General features: G+C 34.5%; 3 protein-coding genes and 1 long non-coding RNA gene across 6 annotated transcripts; 3 read left to right on the forward strand and 1 right to left on the reverse strand.

Moving 5' to 3' along the window:
- Positions 1–4,780: 4,780 nt before the first annotated feature.
- LOC138186774 (uncharacterized) lies at positions 4,781–8,708 on the reverse strand. The gene is made up of 2 exons (XR_011174986.1): positions 6,442–8,708; positions 4,781–5,407 (listed from the first exon to the last, which is right to left on the reverse strand). It is a non-coding gene; the product is annotated as an uncharacterized LOC138186774 (long non-coding RNA).
- Positions 8,709–9,342: 634 nt separating this feature from the next.
- Sqor (Sulfide quinone oxidoreductase) lies at positions 9,343–11,805 on the forward strand. The gene is made up of 9 exons (XM_069126971.1): positions 9,343–9,559; positions 9,801–9,906; positions 10,001–10,103; positions 10,214–10,438; positions 10,513–10,713; positions 10,780–10,989; positions 11,071–11,257; positions 11,320–11,566; positions 11,650–11,805. The coding sequence occupies exons 2-9, from the start codon at positions 9,803–9,805 to the stop codon at positions 11,723–11,725; spliced, it is 1,353 nt and encodes a 450-aa protein (XP_068983072.1). The 5' UTR covers positions 9,343–9,559; positions 9,801–9,802; the 3' UTR covers positions 11,726–11,805.
- Positions 11,806–12,064: 259 nt separating this feature from the next.
- Positions 12,065–13,662, forward strand: zetaCOP (COPI coat complex subunit zeta). 3 transcript variants are annotated; one of them, XM_069126973.1, is made up of 6 exons: positions 12,115–12,224; positions 12,310–12,419; positions 12,655–12,900; positions 12,980–13,113; positions 13,183–13,273; positions 13,506–13,662. In XM_069126973.1, the coding sequence occupies exons 2-6, from the start codon at positions 12,333–12,335 to the stop codon at positions 13,551–13,553; spliced, it is 606 nt and encodes a 201-aa protein (XP_068983074.1). In that variant the 5' UTR covers positions 12,115–12,224; positions 12,310–12,332; the 3' UTR covers positions 13,554–13,662. The 3 variants fall into 3 exon arrangements, with proteins under 3 accessions (XP_068983075.1, XP_068983074.1, XP_068983073.1); XM_069126974.1 differs by lacking the exon at positions 12,310–12,419 and having other exon boundaries at positions 12,065–12,224; XM_069126972.1 differs by lacking the exon at positions 12,115–12,224 and having other exon boundaries at positions 12,231–12,419.
- A 2,531-nt stretch (positions 13,663–16,193) lies between these two features.
- On the forward strand, positions 16,194–18,320 carry LOC138187109 (uncharacterized). The gene has a single exon (XM_069127590.1). It carries the CDS (start codon positions 16,194–16,196, stop codon positions 18,318–18,320), a length of 2,127 nt encoding a protein of 708 aa, XP_068983691.1.
- The last annotated feature ends 777 nt before the right edge of the window (positions 18,321–19,097 follow it).

The following is a 19,097-nucleotide window of genomic DNA, read 5'->3' on the forward strand; positions in this document are numbered from 1 at the left end:
TTTTATATGTTTATGATTTAAAACATATCTAGAAGAACGAATACAATGCACCACGATATTGTAATTATTATAGCACATTTATTGTTGGATTATCGTAGGATTCGAAAGGAACGCAAAGGGTTATTATCGCGTTGTTCTGCGTGCAATAGGAAGTTGCATTAATTCTGATAGTATGAAAAGAAAAATAATTCTATAATTACGAAAGTTGGAACAACAGCTCAAAAAAGATGCGACTTCTGTATATGACTGTCGTTTGTTAATGTGCAGCATAGAGTGTTGAGCAATTGTGAAATATAATTACGATTATAATAGATGCGATATGAAGTAATGGACTAAGTAGAATTTGCTCTCATTGTTAGTACAGGTTTATTATAGATTTGTTAATATCGCGATTTCTTTTTTTCATTTATCTCTCGTATACGAATTAGAATACGCGGCCATCATTGAAGTCTGGTCAGAAAATCGCGATTGATAATTTGGTTAAGGTCTGATTTAGACGAGTTGTGCATTATTATTGATATTTTGCTGAGAAGAGCTGCTATTCGACAACTTTTATATTGTTGATGATGGAGTGTTGATTAGATCGTAATATTGCTATTTGAAATGTCATTTCTAAGGGTAGAAAGTTTTCTCACAATTTTTAAGAAAATTCGGACGCTACATTGTCTGTGTTCTTTAGAATCATTTCTTAATCTATATTTATCTTTGATGCAGATTGTAGAATCATTTTTTTGTAGATTACAGAAAATTAAATTCTGCTCGAGGAATTTTACAATTTCTATATCTTTGACTCATTTTTGCATGTAGGACAACTTCTTAAGTTTGATCATGTTACATGTTACCTATTCTGTCGAATTACTCAGCGTTACTGACGCAAAATCACAATTCATCTATATCGAACCTTAAAAAATCAGAACAACGATGTAACGATGATTCTTTAACCGTGCGTAGTTTCCTATTAAAAACCAATGAGCACATCCTCACGTTGTTTGCTCGTTTCTTACACATCAATGGTATTTTCAATCAGATATTCACGAATGTATAAAGAGAGTCTTTTTACTAACGTTTATAGAGTTGAGAGGATGGCATGCTTATGAGGGTTAACGAGATGGAAACATGCGACGGGATAAAGATATTATTTAGCTTTTCAGTTTTTTAGATGTCGATGAAGAGACGATCAAATTTGTCCATGTTAAGTTCTCTGAATCTGAAGAGAGAATTCTTTCTTCAGTGTTTAAGCATTACCGAAACAAAATGGTCTATCTATTTGTGTGACTACTTAAGAACTTTCCTACCTAAGATTTTATTTTTTACATTCTCTTGTACAATGATTTCAGCTTTGATCACTGAGCGTCTTTAAGTGTATATGTAGATTGTTTTTATATTTATTTGTAATAATCGTGGGCGCGCGTAGACCTTTTTTCTCATTTTTTTTCTCCCACTCAATTCTTAACAATATATCGCATGTTGGACAATATATATGTATATTATATGTATGTATAATATATATATTATATATGTATATTATATATGTGTATAATATATACCATATATATCATATATGTATATTACATATATTTATAGTATAAATGATATATATATATTATATATGTATATATGTAAGCAACAAATTAAATATAGAATGGATATTATCTCAGGAATGTATAAGAAAAGAACGAGAGATAGTGTGATTAATATATTTAAAAATGATATATATTATCTATTAAGAATGCGTTTGTATTTACATAAAATATACGCACACACGCGTATCGTGCAGCCATTGTGACAAATAAAAATTTATCGGGCCGCTAAGCGCTGTGGCACCAATCGATGTCCTTGTTATTGTTATAATTATTGTCACAATTAGGACCTAGTATTTTGAATTTAGATCATTACATGTATACTGTGTGATTGCTATGATTGTTGCCTCCTTCTGGACTTCTCAGTGCAAAATTCTGTAGTTTGTTTTATATCTTACTTCTTTAGTGAGACCAGAATGTCTTGTATTTAAAAAACAAAAGAAAAAGAATGTTTAGTTGTAGTTTAAAAGAGACGAAAATAATTAAAAAAAAAAAAGAAACCGTGGTTTTTTTCTTAGCGAGTAAATATTCCGCGTGTAAATCGAATGACTTGTGTGTAAAGAGATGAAGACAGTGTATAGAAATTTGCACAGGAGAAGAAATTATTTTTCAAAGGCACGTGTATACTTTTAAACTTTGTCGTGGGTCTTTCGTAGAGTATGTTACGAACAAAAATCACGAATGAATTGATCGAGTCAGTACGAATCACTGAATTTTGTTAGGTCGTATCGATATATATATAATTTAATTTAGGGGAAAAAAGATAAAAAAAGAAGAAAAAGAAAAAAAGAAGACAAGAAACATTCAGGAAGAATGTGCGCAAAGTTTTCAATTTTATTATACCCTAAATACTGATATTATATGTAAACGTTTTATTTTCCAAAATTTTCTTCTTCAATTATTATTAATTAATGCATGAATTTCACCGTGCAATTTAATGCTTTATCGGTAACGACTATGATTGTACGAATATTAAATATATTTCTACTTTGATTATGAAAAATTAGTGTCTTATTTGAACAATCACATCGATGCTTTGTTCTTCCTGAATATGTTTTAGAGCATCAAATGGAAAGAACAAGAACCTCTTAGACCTAGCCTTTAATCCAACGATAATAAATGTAATCCAAAACAACACTGTAAACGAAAAAAGGAAAAAAGAGTGTGGCGCAGAATTCGCAGGATCTATATGTGTTGTCTAAACAAAAGAACTGAAAGAATCGAAGAAGAAAAAAGAGATCGCTAGTGAGAAACTGTGAGAAAATCAACAGGATCGGCCTACCTAAAAAATTGTGCGAGTCGTATAAAGACAAAATAATTGCTAAGGTAAATTATATAGGTTTTGTACTCTCCGATAGTAAGAAATTGAAAGAAGGTTATCTATATATATATAATAGTAATAACGATATATGAGCCCACGCATGTGACCAGCGATCGACACGTGTGATATAAAATTTATGAACTATTCATCTCATAAAAGAGGAACACCAGATGTATAAAATTTTGCGAACACTTCATCGATACTGTACACAATGTATATCTCTATCACTTGTCGCGTACGTTTCCTGCCATATTCTTATTATACCAGACTCTAGGCGTTCACGGATGTGTATTTTAATATAGAATCTTGCGATACTACATTTATAATTATACGCTTAAAAATTTTGGGGACTTCATTCATTAAAAATTACACATACTCACGTTATTATTTTTGTAAAACATACCACTCATTCGATGTTACCTGTCTATATATATATATATATATATATACATACATGTGGATATTCACGAGTAGAATTGAAATTTCCGTATTTGGATTGTCCACAGCTATCGATTTGTCAAAAAGAAACACGCAGGTGCTTATACACACGTATATATAACATTTTAATTTTATAGAAAAAGAAGGATAATATTATATATAATTTTATAAAATTAGACTGTTCAAGCCCACACGTCGCGGATAATTACGTATTATTACGACAGGAATCGTACGCATCATGTGTTTGACCAAGAAAAGAAATAATCATCGGAAATAAACGTTCTGTGGAAACGAAAAATACCTTAGTGATTATTTTGTCTCTTTCTTAACACACCATATAAAAAAAACATTAATATATGTACACATATACTATGATACATGATGCTGTGCATGTATATACGTGCATATATGAATATATCTTAGATATAATAATCGCACACCATATATCGCCGCATCTTCTTTGTGTACTAACATTATATCACAGCTATCAGTATGTAATACGATTATTATCATGCGTAAAAGTTCTTCATTTTTATACGCTATCATACGTGGAAATTAATAGTATTTCTAGTATATAAGAGACACGGCAAAAATATCTCGATACACAAAACATGTTATTTGATTTTTATCTCGCTTGGTGGAGGGTACTTGTAATGTTTGCCTACACATTATCGTCGAAACGTCGATGCTATTGTTATCGTTGTTGTTTATATTTAAGTGTATTGTGTGTGCGTGTAATTTTGCATGAGCATGCACGCGATAGCAAGCTTTTTGTGTTGTATGTATGTATTCAGTTCTTCTCTTTTTTTCTTTCGAGAATTATGCTTTAATTTGCATTTCATTTAATTCTCACAGATAGCAAGTTAAATTTGGGGGGAGGGATGATAAAATTAGGTGCCATCTATTAGCAATGCTATGACGTTTACTTGACTTTATTACACTTTTTTATTTGGTCTTTTTAAATATACATAATATTCATCCGCATTCCGTATAGAAGCTTTAATATCATTCGTTCATGAAGTCACTTGATGTTTCTCGATTTAATTCTCAGTTAGTCGCGTCCATAAAATTGGAATTCATTTGCGTCTTTTTTTAAAAACAGTAATTAGGATTCATAATTATTTTAACTGAATACCTGTAACTCATTCATATAGCTATACGAACACTTATCACGTGTCTGAAACATGCATCGAGGAATACGTGTTTATTCATTAATTCCTAAATTATGCGTCGCAATGAAAAATGGAATTGCAATCGATACCGTTTAATCAGCACATCTTATTAATATTAATTTCTTTTAATTCAATTTCTATAATAGGCTGATGCAAATTAGCGTATTCCTCATCTGTTTCTTTTATGATTGACAAGAAAAGAAGAAAAGATAACGAAAAGGGATTTCAGCGTTTAATGATCAAATAAGGAGTAAACCAACAACATCAAATAATTCTGAAACATTCTACCAAGGAAATAGAGAATTTACTTGATTTTATTTCGACGAAACTGGATAAATATCGATCAATTTATTATTAGTTTTTTAAACAATTTCTTTTGAGGTATTATAAAAGGATTGGAGTACCACAGTTCTCTTTGTATTTTCAGGAGAAACACACGTCTAGCCATCACAAAAGTTCCAGCAAGCTGTCACAGTCTCAACAGTCTCACACGTCGTAGTATCCGGACATCAGTAGAAGAGGATGTCGGTAAAAGTCTCTTCAGGAAGTGCTCCGAAGTGACCTGATTGATATCCATCCTGAAAGGGGAAAATTCACCTCGTTTTGCTTCTTCGTCCTTGAAACTGCGTTGAGATTCCAAAGCAATGCAGCTTTCATCGTCGTCCTCGTTTCTCACAGTCGTCCCAGATGATCAAGAGGAGAATAGATCTTCGTTAGCTGTCTGCTTCATCCGTTGCAGCATTCTATCCAAAGTTTACGATAAGAAGGGAATAATTCTTATAACAGTTCTTCATATATGGCTGCATCGAAGATGAGAATTCACAAAAAGACGCAAGCTTGACGCCTTAACGTTAGCCAAAGTTTAACGTAAATCGATCAGCGATTTATGCTTTCGACTAGAGAAAAGAACGAAAAACGAAAAAGAAAGGAAAATAATTAATCTTACTCAGGTCAAATTAAATACGCAGTAAGTTAAGGAGAAAGGGAATTTCACTTCGTCCTTGATCATTGGATTACGCGATTTTCATTTTACTTGCGATCTGTACAACGTCGCCTTTTATTCTTTCCTTTTTCCCCTTCTTTTTTATACTATCTTGTAGAAATATAAGACGAATTCTTTTAATTCTCTATGTGCAAATAATCGAAAGAATATGTCTTATGGTAACATAGCCCTCAGGATCGATCTCAGATTTCCGATTTTTTTATAACAAATATCGTACCGATATTTTGCATCTATCGTACGAAAACGAGTAATATCGTTCACGATATTTAAATTTAATCGCTAGTTGCTACGATCGTCTTCATTTTTTCATAGAAACATATATCGTTCACTAGAACTAATGAATGATACGACATTTTGAATCATGAGCCTTACAATGTAAGTCGAACTTGTGATTTCGTTTCGAGGGCTAAATAGTACCTTTTTCCAACTTTCCATTTGTTATTCCATTCAACTGCCATGTTTTTATTTGCATCGAAGAACGCGAGACAATGCATCGTAAATTTCACAACTATAAAATTAATCGTCGATCGATTCGTTAGACAGGGAGGGACGTGATTAAACAGATTTGAAGCTCGAATGAGTCGGATATAGAATAATCTTTGTACGTTTTACATTTTAGCTAAAGTTTTTCTTTGCTGTTCAGTGAATTCCGGATCACGAATGCTTTGTGCGACGTTCTTATCGATGTAGCGAAAGAACTTTATTATTCAATAGTACACTTTCATTGTCATTGTTTCAGTTGATCATTTCAGTTTTGTTACGTTCACGATGCATTTAACAAAGTTTCGTTTCTTACCGCATCTTCATGCTATTTTTTTCTTTCTTTTCCTTGAATCAATCAAGATCTTAGAGTAAATGTTCCGTTTCAATGATCAAAACGTAGAACGCCGTAGTTCCATAGATGTTCATGGTACAAATTGTACATACTTTTAGTATCCCATCTCCATCGATTGTTCTTCAAAGATGAATTTTCTACAGGTTCGAATGTCCCTAAGAAACGAATCGTTTGTGCGAAGCGGTGAGCATGCACACTGAAAGAAAAACTTGGTCCATGTCCAATGATATTTATTCGTGCCGTTTTGTTATGTACATAGCCGAAAAAACCGCATAATATAGTAAGTAATTCGAATTATACTATCGCCACTTAGCATAAAGGACTATAGATAAACGATTAATATTATTGTCAGACTGTAAATAAAATTATTTTGTATGCCAAAATAAACCAAATGAATGACTCGACACACTACGGTTATACAATCGCGTTACACCACACAATGTAAGAAATATTAAAATGAAAAAATACAGAGTAATGGTACAAGTTGCAGTACGCGCAATGGTAATACACGAAAGATTCCATTAATTATCTTCACTCGTTCAAAAGATAAAGGAACCATGCGTATATTTAGCGAACACACAGTTAATACTCGACTCTATTCTCTGTAGGTATTATTTTTTAAGAGAAACCGATAATAGAATTATATTATCAAATATATTTGCGAACGGCCGTGCGTACTGTATCGATTTAAAAAAAAAAGAAAAATGTTATCACTAATTTTCACGCGTATTTCATACCCGAGCATTTGTTGCGTTATCTTAAAAACGAGCAGCTATAGTAATAATAATATTAATATCAATTAACATTTAAATAATGGTAATTATAATAATACGACACATTGATAATTGTAAACAATAAGAACGTAAAACGGTGATCCACCTCTGTCGTTTGTGAATTTTTGAAACAATTCACGCATAGCCATTTCTTCATCGTTCTTCTTTTATTGTGCATATCGAAGATTGCACTCCGAGTTCGAAAACGTGTACGGAGAAAAACATGTATTTATTGACTATAAATGATAAGCCGATCAGATGTAAACTTAGATTCGTGAATCGTATTTCAACTATTGTCAAATATGCCTTTGACACGTTTGTTCAACGAAACAAAAGAGAGAGAGAGAGAAAAAACAAAATTGTATGTTAGCAATAAATGTTCCAAGACGATTTTCGGCGCGATAAAATATCACCCGCTTCGTCGTTCGTCGAATAATATTGTAAGAATATTTTTCATTCTTATTACACGATAGGTAAGAATGACGAGTATTTTATCGTGTCGACTTTAATCCATAGCCGAGAGTAATTCAAAGTTCTACTTATAGAGTATTACAGTTATACACAGTTTATGTATACGTTATTGCCTCTCAAAGAGAGCGTTCGCACCGAGAGCATTTTCTTCTCATTTGTAGCATGTTTCTCCTTCTAATCCTTAAGAGAAGAATAGATGAAATTTTTAGTATTCTCTTGGCTGTGTGGTACAAAAACGACGTTTATTGCTAATTGTTTCCAGTTCAGCGAATAACGCGTAATAATTGTAACGCAACTGTTTCGCTATTTACCAAGATTGAATTACAGAGCGAAACAGAGAACGAGTGAGAGAGAAAAAGAAAACAATTGATCATGTAGAATTTCGAATGAAATAACGTCGGAACGCACGGCATTGTTTTATCGACTAAATAATTTGTTTGTCGATCGAACTTTTTCGAAGAGCGAAACGGACTCGTTTGAAAATTATTAGACTAAATTTAGCCATAAATCCTCGATTAGGACGAAAAATACTACGTTTCTTTAGAGAACAGGTTGCTTCCGTTTCTTTCTTCGAAGAAGAAGAGTAAATAAAATGGAAAAAAGAACATATTATACGAGTTCGATCGACGTAAAAGATGGAGAATTTTTTTAAAAGGACGAACGGAAGATAACCGAAGAATAAAATACCGTGTCCGCGATGTAAATAAATTTATTCTTAAGGACTTGAACAGAAGCGACGATTCGTGGAGAGTGTATACTTATTATTATTATTATTATTATCATCGTTTGCAAGTCGTGCATTTGTATTTCACGCGCATGTTGAGGAGCTTGCGTATCGTGGATACACGCTCGATCCGGGAGTCTTTAGTCGTGAGAAAGTTCCTTCTTAAAATTAGAAATAATTTCATATTTAAAAAAGGAGCCAAAAAAAGAAAACCGAATTAGAGAATTATAAATAGCTGATTTCATAATAGGACACATATTGACATTATTTGATATACCTTCCTTTTCAAATGAATTCACCCTTTGATTATGGCGGGTGTTTATATTTTTTCAAATTACGAGTGCAATTATTATTTCATACTAAGAACTACTCATATATATTGGACATATATATATATATATATATATGTGTGTGTATATATATTACACACACACGCGCGCGCGCGTGTGTGTATATTTCTTTATTTTTCTTTTTTAAAAACAATACTTTCAAAGAAAAATAAGAAAAATCATTATTTTCTCTCTCATGACTGATGATTTTCGCGACCCGAGTTAAGCTTGCCTAGTTTCAGGCGGCGTTAAAAAGTTATCCTTAATAAAGAGAGAAGCAAAAGAATGATTAAAACAACTATCTTCGTGGTTTTTATTATTTCTCCTTTTTATGTGTGATTAATGAAAATTGGAACTTTGCTATTTCATTCAGAATCAATTTCCATATGTGTACAGTTCATGAAAAATATGTATTAATATATATAGTATATATTCTAAAGGACCGAAAAAAAATTAAAGTATTTTTGTTCAATATTAAATGAAGCTTTTCAATTGTATATTAATTATTTAGTAATATTAAATAATAAGTTTCAAATCGTTACTCAAATTTCCGTAAAAGTATTTCTTTTTGAAATGAGATCTATATTCGTACGAAGAAATCGATTGTTTTTAGTACGAGATCCATATCGATACGAAGAGATCGATTTCTGACATTTCGATACAATTCGATATACGATTAAAACTCGTACAGCGGTATTAATAAGTATCGATGTCGTATTAATGCAATATCAGTATCAGTCTGATTACTGCTATGTATTTTCACTTTATAAATCTCTGACTTTAAAAAGTAGATTTTATCTGTGTATTATTCATTTATGGTTGAAAAAGTATATATAATTCAAACTACAGTTACTCTACAAGTTTCAATGAGAATATATCACCTTTAATTGACATTTCTGTTATAAAGACACAGGTATGTTGCCCTAATATTCAAAAATATATCTTTTACATTCTTCAACGTAATAGAGATTATGATCATTTTTTATGATTTACTATAAAAGTCTTTTGTATTATTATCTGCATTATTAATCTGATCAATTAATTAAGATGATACAGTGATTTATAATTTACAAGTTTACATCTCTTTCATAGTTAAGTATATTCATTTTATAAATGTTTTCATAATTTAATCAAACCATCTTTATTGATTGTAGGAATGAGTCATATTAAGAGCCTACGTCATACTATGTCTTGTTTAAATATTTGGAAATTGAAAAGACAGATAGTAATCAAGAATGGATATAGAGATATTCATCATTCGTAAGTATTGTTATTTATAAAAGCAGGATCTAGCTTAGATATGTTAAAAATCTCACAACCATGTCAATATTAATGTTAATGAAAAATGCTTTAGGTGTAAAATATTAGTAGTGGGTGGTGGTACTGGAGGTTGCAGCATGGCTGCAAAATTCGCTGATACATTTAAAGACCAAGTTGTTATAATAGAACCAAATGAAGTAAAACATCTTTTGTCAAATTTTTATTTCAATAATAAAAATATTGAATATTTTTATAATTAAATAAAGTATTTTATGGTATATAAATAATGCAGAGTAATATTTTCTAGATACATTATTATCAACCAATGTTTACTTTGATCGGCGGTGGCATAAGATCTTTTGAACATTCAAAAAAGTTAATGAAAGATACTCTACCAAAGAATGCAAAGTGGTTTCAAGAAAATGTAATGAGTTTTGAACCACCACATAATCAAGTGACTATGAGCAATGGAGATACTGTTCAATATGAAATCATGATCATTGCAATGGGTTTGCAATTACATTGGCAAAAAGTGAGGTTGGACAAAATATTTTATACCTTTTAACTAATAAATAAAAAAATTAATTTTTTGTTTTATATATATAGATACCAGGTTTAATAGAAAGTCTTAAAGATAATATGTCAGGTGTTTGCTCGATTTATGGACCTGAGACTGTTATAAATGTGTTTCCAAAAATTACAAGAACCAAGGGTGGTACTGCAATATTTACTTTTCCAAACAGTCCTGTTAAGTGTCCTGGAGCACCTCAAAAGATTGCATATATTGCAGAAGACTATTTTCGAAATGTAAATAATTATAATATCTCTTAAATCTCAATATGCATATGTTTATATATTTTTTTTTTTCCAAAGCAAAAAGTACGCGATAATATAAAGGTTGTGTATAACACTGCTTTACCAGTTATATTTGGAGTTAAAAAATATGCTGATGCTCTTTGGGATGTTTGCAAAAGAAGGAATATTACTGTAAATGTTCAAACTAATCTGATAAAGATAGATCCAGTTACAGAAGAAGCTGTATTTCAAAAATTAGATGGATCAAATGAAACATTTGTTGAAAAAGTATACCTTTATTTTTTATATAAAGTGAGCTTATATATGTGTGTAATATATAATTACAATTTACAATATCTTTCCATTTAGTATTCACTACTTCATGTATGCCCACCAATGGGCCCACCTGACGTTTTGAAAAAACATTCTTCATTAACAAACGAAGTAGGATTTTTGTCAGTTGATCCTAAAACTCTACGTCACACAAAGTACTCGAACATATACGGAATCGGAGATTGTATTAGCGCACCAAACTCTAAAACTATGGCAGCAATAGGTACTGTATCATTCTTTAATAATTGTTGAACTATAGTTTATTTCAGATTTTTCTTTTCACAGCTGCTCAGGGAAAAGTATTGTATAAAAATATTATGGATGACTTGGCTGGTAAACCAATGATTATGGCCTACAATGGTTATTCATCCTGTCCTTTAGTTACTGGTTATAGCAAGTGTATTTTGGCAGAATTTGATTATAATTTGCAACCATTGGAAACATTCCCCATAAATCAAGGTCGAGAATATTATTTCACGTTTATACTAAAAGCCTACGTATTCCCGCTTTTATATTGGACCTTAATGATTCGGTAAATTTGTTGTAAATTAGGAATAAGTTTGCGATTTCTGCATGGAAAAAGAATAGACCTTCATAAATTATTATAATTTACAGCGGAAAATGGGACGGACCTGAATTTTTCAGGAAATATTCAAATGTGATAAAAAAGAAGGAAGTAGCTAAAATTTAAATAGTATTTCGTTTAAATATTTAAATCTTAATGTATAATAGTTGAAAATATCTATACACAATAATAAATTATAATATATACATAATGAAGATATATCATATATTTTTGCAACATAATCATTTTATAAAATTATGTAAAGTTGTAAATAATGAATTTACATATATGTGCAATTTAATTGGTTTCTGTATATTAATTTTGGTTAATTTTGTTTTTCATATAAATGAAATTTTTTTTTATATCTACTAAGTTATTTACAACCAATTCCTTTATTAGTTTGCAACCAGATTATAAGCAAATGCGATGTAAGTATAGGAACTAAAATTAAAGAGTTGCAACATGTAGTAAAGATACTTCTTTAGAAATGACAAATTTTACAATTAGTTTAACCTATTCGGCGATTGAATTAATTGGCTGGAAAACAGCATGATTTACGTAGTGGTAGTAGTAGTGTAGGCAGTGACACGTCAAGCTTGACGTAAACATGGATGGTCAGCTATCGGTAGGTTTCTTAATGCGTATGTTACATTTTTTTATATAGATTTGGTAGCAAAGTGCACTTCTTGTTAATATATTCTTGATATAAGTATCGTCTCGTGCAATCGTAATCATGAATCGTGCTGGATCATCGAAAGTTGTACAGCATAACCTCTCTCCAATGCTTCGGAGTGACCAGGATCGCGAATTTCAGCAACGCGTATGATTCTACTGATTTTAAGTTTGCTTTCCGTATCTGTCCCCATTTATTAAAGATGATTAAATGAGAGTGTTTTCTAACCTCTTTCAATGCAGTGTAACACTGCGTAACATGTGTAATTATTAAACGAAATCGTATTTGAGTCCTATATGGGTGCATACATGAGAAAGATTTTTTAATAAGTTATGATTTAGCAAGATATTTTTACACATATATATATATTGTATATTTATAGGAACCAACACTTTATACCGTCAAGGGTATGGCCATTCTGGACAATGATGGTAACAGAATATTAGCTAAATATTATGACAAAAATATATTTCCTACATCGAAGGAACAGAAAACGTTTGAAAAAAATCTTTTCAACAAAACGCACAGAGCAAATGCAGAAATTATAATGCTGGATGGTTTAACATGTGTTTATAGAAGTAATGTAGATTTATTCTTTTATGTTATGGGAAGTTCTCATGAAAATGAGGTATGCGCAAACCCTAAATGTTCAGTTATATTAGTAATAGAAGATATTGTTATATTGTAATTCTTGAATTTTATTTTAGCTGATCTTAATGAGTGTATTAAATTGTTTATATGATTCAGTGAGTCAAATTTTAAGAAAAAATGTTGAAAGAAAAGCTGTTTTAGACAGCTTAGACATAGTTATGTTAGCAATGGATGAAATTTGTGATGGAGGGTAAATAAAAGTGTTTAAGCAATATGCTAACATTAATAAAAAGAGAAATAAAAATTTGAAACTTTTCAGAATTATTCTTGATGCTGATGCCTCGAGTGTGGTTCAAAGGGTGGCATTAAGAACAGATGATATCCCACTTGGGGAACAAACAGTCGCACAGGTAATATTTAATATTAGGTATAAAATATTTAATTGATTTAATGGCATAACAAAGTTTATGTCCATTTACCACATAGAAACATTTTCGATTTTTTTATTTTGTGTTCATGCATCATTCTACATTCTTCGCATAGTCTCTGATTGTAAGTTTTTGTGATTCTGAAATGCAGAATTATCAACAATCTTTCATAGGATTTTCATTTGTGTCATTAAATATTTTGTTTTTGTTCTAGGTTTTACAATCTGCGAAAGAACAACTCAAGTGGTCTTTATTAAAATAAGATTTATATATAGAAAATTATATTAAATACCTAAAGTTATTACTTTAAAATATAAAAATTGTATGAACCTGTAATGTTTAAATATTAAAGAACAACAAATTCTTTATTAGATATTTTGTAAATTCCGTATTTAAGTTATATCACTATTTGTTATACTACCTAGCTATACTACCTTAAGTTATACTACCTAGACCAGGTCACACACCGCGGACGAAATGGTAACCAGATATCCGCTCGTCCTTACTGCGTACCCTCAATATTCTCAAGTACCCTCCATAAATCTCAGCAATTTCCTAGTCGAAGTCCTTCGAACCGAACAGATATTCTTTCGCTGCATTGTTTCCTAAAGTTTGTTGCCCACCACGGGTTGACACGGGAAAGTTTCCGTTTCTCACGTATGAGGCCTCCCACTAACGACTTTATCTCGAGGGCGGTGAGCATCCTTCCTCACCCACCACCATAGCAAATAACCAATTAACAACGAAGCCTATTTCCCTCACTCTAGACAGTCCCGTGCGTTAGACACGCCCATCTTTAGTTTTCCTCCGTCACAGCTTCATCACCGAAACTCTCTGATTTTCTCTCCTTCAAACAGTCAACATCTCGTTAACCGGGTTTACACCGTAGATCAGTCAACTACTTACTTAACTTGTACATACGCATCAGTGTAATCATTTCTCTACAAAGTTGTTGGAATAAACATTAAGTTATACCTGTTGAATCAGTGTAACTACTCAATTAAACCACCTCTATTATCCTAACCGAAATAGGGGATCGATCATTTCGTGGCGTCGATTATCTAATCGTAACGGGAATTTACGACTCACGTTGACGTGCTTCCTCGCGATCGCGTCTCTCCGCTAGTGATCGAACCTTTTGGTCCTTCGAGCCGGATTCAGTGGCAAGTGAATAGTGCACGCCAGTGACACCCACTACCATACAGTGCCACGTGAATCCAACATAACCAGCAGCGGAAGTGTTACCACTCCAGCGAAGTCAGTAACGTCAAGGGCCGTCACCTTTGAAGAAGCATAATTCGGTGGTTGAAACGCAACCACGCAGCCTCCTGCCGCAACTGGACAATCGTCAACATAACGATATTCAACAACTTCGATCTCACTACAAAACGCGTCACTTTAGGAAAGGATCACCTTCCTCACGAAACGTATGTCACAATACTCCGCTGCACGGTGACGAGCGACTACTGCAGCCGGAACAACTCCGCATCGGGAATCCCCAATCGCAACATCGCAAGTATCACCTTCGTTAACGAAGTATCTTTATCACAAACAATGGCAAACGAAACAGAAATCGCCTCCTTGCGTCGGGAGCGAAGCAATCTAAGCGACCAATCCAGTCCGTATCAAGATCACTCGACGAATACGAACAGAGTCTGGTCAGCACAACAAGGCCACCTTAATAACTTATCAAAAACAAGTCGACGATATTTGGAAACGGTTCAATATTGTCAATGACAAATTACTTGAGCTCGACGACATCGCACCTGAGGACTTATTTGATGCCTATTTAGATCTGGTAGTACGATTGAGCAATCTCATAGAAATTAATTCTGCTCCACTGGAAGCTTCCAAGACAATCGCTATTGACGTTCTTAAAGAAAAATTCGACTGCCACCGTCAAGTCTGCATGCGCCACTGGGACTTGATTTTTGACTATCCGAAAATAACTAAAGAGACACCCGAAGCCATAGATGATTTTCTCGAGACGGTCAAGGTAAATCTCCAAGCTTTAGAGAAACTCGGCGAACCAGTCACATCAAACGTCGTTCTTCTCAAACTATTTACATCGAAGCTACCCTCAGCCATCATGCGCAAATGGCAACGCACATTACCGGACAAGAAAATGCCGTCATACACGCACTTGGTAGACTTTCTGAAAACACGGACGAACGGCGATAGAACAAGTTCAGCATCAACCGTGATAAAAAGGGCGTCCGATCAACATAACCGTCAGCGACCGAACGCGCCGCGAAGTCACGCATTCACAATTACACATAAGACGTTGGTGTGTCCGAACTGCCAAGGACAACATGAAATATGGAATTGTGAGATCTTCAAAGCGAAGTCGCCCAAGGAACGCCTTGAAACCGCCAAAAGGACGTCGCTCTGTACCAATTGTTTAGGCAAGGGTCACGCCCTTACTCAATGTTCCGCCGGTTCATGTCGCATCTGCAGACAGCGACACTATACACATCTGCATCAAGACCATGATCATAGCAAATTACGAACACGTGTAAGCCGAACATCGAGCAGCCGATCATCCAACGGTCGATCTTCGCCCAGTTCACCGACCCCGCGTTCATCACATCGTTTCAGACGCGCATCTACGTCTTTCCGAACGTCTCCCCGAATGTCTCCGCGAACATCTCCGAAACGCGAATCTCGGTTATCGCGAACGACGGCATCGGGATCAAATATATCATCCAGTCCTACACGACAAGGAAAGCAATAACGTCATCAGACGACTTTGTTAGAGACCGAACCACAGGAAACAGACTCATTGACCTCGCTTCCTTCTGAACCACTACAGCACGATTTGTTAGTCACAGCGCAGGTCAACATCTTGAACAATAAAATTCAACCATTCCGTTGTAGGGCTCTGCTAGACACCGGCTCTAGCATGAACTTTATCACCGAAAAACTCGCCAATTCATTAAAATTCAATCAACGGAAATGTTCGGTCCCAATCGGAACACTCAACACGTTATCGACGACCTCGAAACGCTACATCACGGCCACGATCACCTCCATTGACGGCACATACGAACGCACCTTGACGTTCCTAATCATACCGACAATATCGTCTTGGATCCCAGATCGACCCGTAGATCGCTCAACGATACACATACCTCGGAATCTCCAATTAGCCGATCCAAGATTCCATAGACTTGCTCCGATCGAAATATTGTTGACCGCCGGACCAACACTAGCATCACTCTGTGTCGGCCAACTTGATATCAGTCAAGCAAACGGACCCGACTTGCGTCTGCAAAAAACGCGATTCGGATGGGTCATCGGAGGGAGCCCAACCTCGCAATCACCAGCATACGCATTTCACGCCTCCACGACGGCTTTACAGGCGGACCTCGCCCGTTTTTGGGAAATCGACGAAGGACCGCCCACTGCACACATTTCGGAAGCGGAACGACAGTGCGAGGAACACTTTCGAAACCACGTTCAACGCACCAACGAAGGGCGATACATGGTCGCTCTCCCATTTAACGAAACAACTCCTTCGTTTGGATCCTCTAAAGCCATGGCGATGAAGCGACTCACATCCCTCTGCCGTCGGTTCCAACGGGACAAGCGATTCGAAGCCGACTATCACGCCGTAATACAAGAATACTTAGAATTAGGACACATGACCAAGATTACCACGGACCACTGCACGGACGATGGATATTTTCTGCCACATCACGGCGTGATGAAAGAGTCCAGCCAAACTACGAAACTCCGAGTTGTGTTTGACGGATCTGCACCAACCACCACCGGAGTTTCATTGAACGACGTACTTCATATAGGACCGAAATTACAAGATGATTTATTTTTCATTCTTCTAGGATTTCGCTCTCATCAATACGTCATTACAGGAGATGTTGAAAAGATGTATCGACAATTTCTTGTGCGTCCAGAGGATCGGAAATTCCAACAAATTTTGTGGCGCAACTCTGATGGAGAAGTTGACACCTGTCAACTTAACACAGTGACATTCGGGCTGTCAGCGGCCCCTTATCTAGCCATTCGGTGCCTCAAACAACTGGCGGACGACGAGAGACATCGGTACCCACGAGCGGCGATGGTTTTACAGCGAGACTTCTACGTCGACGATGTTCTCACAGGAGTTGATACAAAGGGCAAGGCACGATCATTGAGAACGGAGCTCACTGAATTGCTTAAACTAGCCGGCTTAAACATTCGAAAATGGGCATCTAACGACCGGGAACTGCTACGAGGACTTTCCGAGCAGGACATAAACGATAAGCTGCTACTAGGCGAATCGCAAACCTTCAAAACTCTGGGTGTTGTTTGGAATTTTTTCTTTGACGATTCGATCCTGTATTTCGTCAAAATCAATCCTACCGCCTCTCGAATTACGAAAAGAACAATCAGCTCCGAAATCGCCAAGATCTACGACCCTCTTGGGTTACTGACACTAGTGATCGTTCGAGCTAAGATGCTGCTCCAAAGACTTTGGATATTAAAAATTGATTGGGACGAATCCCTATCGGCCGACTTACATACAGAATGGAGCAAATACTATGCACAGCTGCCATTACTAAACAACGTAAAGTTTCCACGTAAAACCATAATCAAGGCTGCAGCGGAAATTGAGTTACACGGGTTCTGTGACGCCAGCGAGAGGGCGTATGGGGCATGCGTTTACCTTCGCACCATCACTCCGGATGGTCATGTCTGGACACGACTCCTCACTGCAAAGTCAAAGGTGGCTCCGCTCAAGTCACAAACCATTCCAAGGCTGGAACTGATTGGAGCACTTCTTCTCATATTACTGGCCACTACAGTCCTTCAAGCCTTACCAAGCAACATTTCTAGGATCGTTTATTGGACTGATTCTACAATCGTTCTTCATTGGATTAATACATCACCCCATACGCTGAAAACCTTTGTCGCTAATCGTGTGACAGAAATTCAACAGAAGACTCACACCTCAGATTGGCGTCACACTCCGCGAGTGATCGAACAAATGTTTTGTATTAAATTCATAAATTATAGTATTTATTTATAAGATTTATAATGGAAACTATGTATTAATATCAATGTGTTCAGTATTATCATTATATTCTTTATTTAGTACTTATTTTGTATGTTGTATCCTGATGTATATTAAAGAAAAAAATAGTTTTTAAATTACTGTTTCTTAAGAGCATGCATTCCTTTGAAATGTTACGTATTACACACATCGCACATGAGCGTAATATTGGAAGCCTTCTTCATTCTACACTCTCTATACACTCGTTTAACTTTGTTCTGGAATAAACGAATGCCGACATACAGTTTCATTAGTAGTTGTATTAGAAACAACGATTTACGACATATATAAAATAATTACTTTTGTAAATCAAGTAAGTAATGTTTAATAATGTTCAATCAGCAGATGGCGAAGATTAAAAATCTAAATCTCTCAGCTCATAAGCGAAGTTTTTTAACATTTAAGAGCTTAAAGGATAACCTAGGATCTAAGGAATAATTCGAGATTAATATAATATGTAATTAGAATAATTTATCTAACAATTCTTCCTGGTCTTAGTCATATATTATTAGTTATAAGTGTTTCCGTCGATTAACTACAATTTGTAAATCTTTATACACACATTTCGTACGTTAAAAGGAATGTAAAAAGAAAGTTAAGGAGCTAATTCAAAATACACAATCATAAAAGTTCGCAAATTAATCCTTTTAATTAGTGTTTTTTTACTAATGAAAATTTGTTCAATTTGTGAATAGTAAAACACTATCACAATGCAATGGTGAAAAGTGGAACTAATAGCTATTGTTATCTTCC

This window comes from Bombus flavifrons, chromosome 14 (assembly GCF_040668555.2).
Source record: "Bombus flavifrons isolate JBK064 chromosome 14, iyBomFlav1_principal, whole genome shotgun sequence".
NCBI lineage: Eukaryota > Metazoa > Arthropoda > Insecta > Hymenoptera > Apidae > Bombus > Bombus flavifrons.

Excerpts from the sequence above, each read along its gene's own strand:
- Sqor (XM_069126971.1), top strand. The coding sequence starts at position 9,803 with ATGAGTCATATTAAGAGCCTACGTCATACTATGTCTTGTTTAAATATT. Across the intron at positions 9,907-10,000 it reads TATAGAGATATTCATCATTC|GTGTAAAATATTAGTAGTGG; the intron begins GTAAGTATTGTT and ends AAAATGCTTTAG. Across the intron at positions 11,258-11,319 it reads TAAAACTATGGCAGCAATAG|CTGCTCAGGGAAAAGTATTG; the intron begins GTACTGTATCAT and ends TTCTTTTCACAG.
- zetaCOP (XM_069126973.1), top strand. The coding sequence starts at position 12,333 with ATGAATCGTGCTGGATCATCGAAAGTTGTACAGCATAACCTCTCTCCA. Across the intron at positions 12,901-12,979 it reads GAAGTTCTCATGAAAATGAG|CTGATCTTAATGAGTGTATT; the intron begins GTATGCGCAAAC and ends ATTTTATTTTAG. Across the intron at positions 13,114-13,182 it reads GATGAAATTTGTGATGGAGG|AATTATTCTTGATGCTGATG; the intron begins GTAAATAAAAGT and ends GAAACTTTTCAG.
- LOC138187109 (XM_069127590.1), top strand. The coding sequence starts at position 16,194 with ATGAACTTTATCACCGAAAAACTCGCCAATTCATTAAAATTCAATCAA.